Source organism: Trachypithecus francoisi, unplaced genomic scaffold (genome assembly GCF_009764315.1).
Source record: "Trachypithecus francoisi isolate TF-2019V2 unplaced genomic scaffold, Tfra_2.0 Lachesis_group6, whole genome shotgun sequence".
Classification (NCBI taxonomy): domain Eukaryota; kingdom Metazoa; phylum Chordata; class Mammalia; order Primates; family Cercopithecidae; genus Trachypithecus; species Trachypithecus francoisi.
Window position 1 is genome coordinate 20268790 of NW_022681471.1, and position 3896 is coordinate 20272685.

General features: G+C 37.9%; 1 protein-coding gene across 1 annotated transcript; it reads right to left on the reverse strand.

Annotated features, from left to right (window-relative positions):
- Positions 1-341: 341 nt before the first annotated feature.
- Positions 342-1246, reverse strand: LOC117078449 (olfactory receptor 10A4-like). The gene is given in 2 exon segments (XM_033201998.1): positions 342-958; positions 961-1246. Coding segments are annotated over 2 exon segments (903 nt in total).
- Positions 1247-3896: the final 2650 nt, after the last annotated feature.

The window sequence follows — 3896 nt, forward strand, 5'->3', positions numbered from 1 at the left end:
CTAGCTGGATGGTCTTTAGCAAGTGAGTTAATCTTTTCATCTCAGTTATAACATCTGTAAAATGGGGATAACAATAGGTACCTCAGAGTGTTGCTGTGAGGATTTAACATGACAATCCATGCAAAGGACTTAGCATAGTGTCTGGCACCTATGAAATGTTCGACAAATGAACATTTAACACACTTCTTATTCACTAATGTGGAGAAAGTTGATGGAACAAATGAAAACTCATCAATTTCACAGTAACGATTCTTGACACTATAGAAAGATTTCCACTTTTTTGAGGTTTTTCAGAAGGTGCCAAAAGCCACTAAAAATTTCAAACTTTTTTTGGACCAGTTTTATGTTCCTGATTGCACCAATTTTCTCAGAACTACCTTCCCATCCTTGTTCCTTAAGGTGTAAATGATACGGTTGAGGGCAGGGGTAAGCACTGCATACAGAAGAGAAAGTAACTTCAATAAGTCTTCATACTGTGGTCCTGATGGGAAGCCATAAACAATGCCCAGTGTCCTATAGAGACTAAGCACAGTCAGATGGGAGGAACAGGTGGAGAAAGCCCTCTGCTTTCCTGTGGAAGAAGAAATCCTCAGAACGGCAGTGATGATGTGAACATAAGAAGCCTGGGTCAGCAGGAAGGGGCCAAGGGCAAATAAAGAGGTGCCCATAAAAGTGGTCATCTCAGCTACTTTAGTGTCAGTGCAAGCCAGTTTCATGATGGGCTTCAAAACACAGAAGTGATGGATCACATTGGTGGAACAGAATGTTAAGCGAAAAATGAGGACCATGAGGAAAGTGAATGCCAGAAATCCAGCCGCCCGTGAGGCACCAGCTAGCTGTAAGCAACTCCAGTGGTCCATGATGCTGAAGTATTGCATTGGGTTACAGATGGCTATATAGCGATCATAAGACATTACAGCCAGGAAGAAGCATTCTGTAGCCACCAATGCAGCAAAAAGTAAAACTGGGGAGCACAGGCTGGAAAGGAAAAAGGCATATGAGCTGATGGCAATGTCCTCAGCCTCGTGGGCTCAATGGTACTGGTGCAGCCAATCTCTAGGAAGAAGTGACCAAGAAAGAAAAACATGGGCGTATGAAGGAAATGATTAGCTGACACCACAGTTAGGATCCCAATGTCGCCCATTAAAGTCACCACATACATGGCCAGAAATATCCCAAAAAGAAGAAACTGAAGGCCATGGAGATCCCCAAAACCCAAAAGGATAATTTCTGAAATTTGAATCATATTTTCTTCTTCAGTTCCAGCCATGATTTGAATCTAAAACAATAAATATTTGAAGAATAACCATTGATCTGATACTTTTTTTTTTTTTTTTAGAAAAAAATCAAACTGCTTAGAAGTGTCATACATATCAAGCACAATTGGCTTCTTTCTGGAAGTTCAGGATTCTTGCACTTATTAATAAATTTGACCCCAGTCCTCCAGGAGCCATTTGGAAAGTTAATCCATGACTTCAATTATCCCATCGTATTTAGAATGTATAGACTCTTAAAACTGTAACTATGACACATAAATATGTACATTTTTTCCAATACTTATTTTGGAAAATGCTCGATCCTTTCGGATCTTAACTGGCTGTTCCTATTGCTGTGCTGGTGTTACCATCAACAATGAATATTCCTAATTAGCTGTATGTAAATTTCATAAGAGCAATGATTAAATCTGTTTCTTGTTTTAGAAATTCTATGCCAATTGAATTATATTTTTATTTGTGGTAAAATTATAGTGTTTTATTTCATCATAACAAAGGATGTCTACTCCTTAAACTTGTTTGATAGTAAGTTCGTTAAACATTAGCATAGGAGGCACAATACAGCAAGGGTGAACTACTGATGGTGAGGAGATAGAAAAAGACGTGATTAAATTCAAATCCCAGCTTTGCCACTTACTGGCTGTGTGTCCTGGAGAAAGTCACATCACTTCTCTGAAAGTTGGTATCCTCATCTATAGAATAATGTATTAATTCGATATAACACATTTTGCACAATTACTGGTACATATTAGGTACTTAATACATTCATTCCTACATTCAACAAATATTTGCTAAATGCTTACTGTGTGCCAACTCTTAGATAGATGCTTAGAATAAAATAGTTAAAAAATCAATACTTCTTTTTAATACATCAGGAATATCCTCTACATTTCATGGAGTTAGTATTTCACTGGGAGAGAAGGAAGAAAGACTAAAAACAAGGAAAGAGACCCACAAAAAATTGTGAATTGTTTACTATGAATGTAAACAAACAAGGACCCAAAATAGAAAATATGCTCTGTGTGTGCGTGTGTGTGTGTGCGTGCGTGCGTGTGTGTGTGTGTGTTTGGGAGAGGGGTATTTTGGTCAGAGTGGCCAAGAAAAGCCTAAAAATTTGAGGCCTAAAAAAATGGGAAGGAGATAATAATGCAAGAGTTAGAAATGGGAGTGAGGGAGAACATTCTAGGCAGAGGGTATAAGCCATGAGCATGGAAACATTGAGTGTTAGAAAAACTAATATAAACTAAAAACGACCAGGATATTGTGGAGAGACAGAGGAGAGGGAGAGAGAGAGAGAGAGAGAGAGAGAGAGAGAGAGAGAGAGAGAGAGAGAATGAGAGAAGACAGAAAAAATAGGAAGGGCCAGATCATTCAGGTTTTTGGAGATCATGCTAAAGAATTTAGATTTTTTTAAAGACTGTAGGAATCCCCTGGAGAGTGTTAAGTAGTAGTGATGAAATTTACAACAGAAAATCATGTTTCCTGCTGTCTGATAAATGAATTACAGGGAGAACTTCATGGACAGAGTAAGACAATTAAAAGACTACTTCAGTGGACCAGATAAGGGGTAATAGTAAACCTGAATAATGTTGTTGCAGAAGAGATAGAAAAAAGAGAGGTTCAAGATATATTTGGGAGGTAGAAAAGTCAGGACTTACTGACATATCAGATATGAAGAGTAATGAAAACTGACTATCAGAGATGACTCATGGGTTTCTGGTTTGAGTAAGTGTTGCCATTTACTTGGATGGGGAGATTACATAAAAAGAAAATTTAGGGGAAATACAAATTCAATTTGTATTAAGTTTCAGGTGTCCATGAAAATTCTGGGTAAAGATAAGAAACAAACAACTATAGATTATAGCCCGGAAGACAGGGCTGGACTGGGGTATAAATTTCAGAGGTATCTGAATATAGATAACATTGAAATCTATGGGAATGGAGATATTATAGATAAAGCAGAATGTGCTGCACTAAGCTTTAAGAGTCTCTCTCCCTTAGGTCTAACAGAATAGGAGAAGGCAGGAAAGGAGATTAAAAAGGAGGAGTCAGTGAGATAGGATGAAAACCAGGAGGAAATCAAATAACAGAATCCATGCTTCAAGAGAATTGTTGACTGTGTTAATAAAAGCTGTTGTGAAATTAAGATGAAGACAAAAAATAGTCTCTTACATTTAGTTACAAGAATAATGGATTTAGTAGAGTGATGAGTGATGGAGACTGAAGGGGAGCAGAGAAATTGGGTGATAACTATAGAGAGATGAGCATTAACCCTACCTTTTGTATGCTGATGAAAATGATCCAGCACAGAGGGGATATTGATGATGCAAATGAAAATAAGAAATAAATTTTTAGAGCAAAATCTTCTAGACAGTGAGAGAGGACGGGATACAGAACTCAAGTCAAGGCATTCACCTTTGGTAAAAGCAGAAACACTTCATCATTTTAACAGGAGGAAAGCCAGAGAAAACAGATGCTGTTGTAGTTAAGTTGCCGCATTTAATCTTAGAAAGATGACTGAGTTTGCTTCTATGGCTTCTGTTTTCTCAATGAAGTATGAAAAGAGGTCATGATATAAGAGTGAGTGGTGGGGGGGGCATGTTGGGGGTTTGAAGGCAGAGA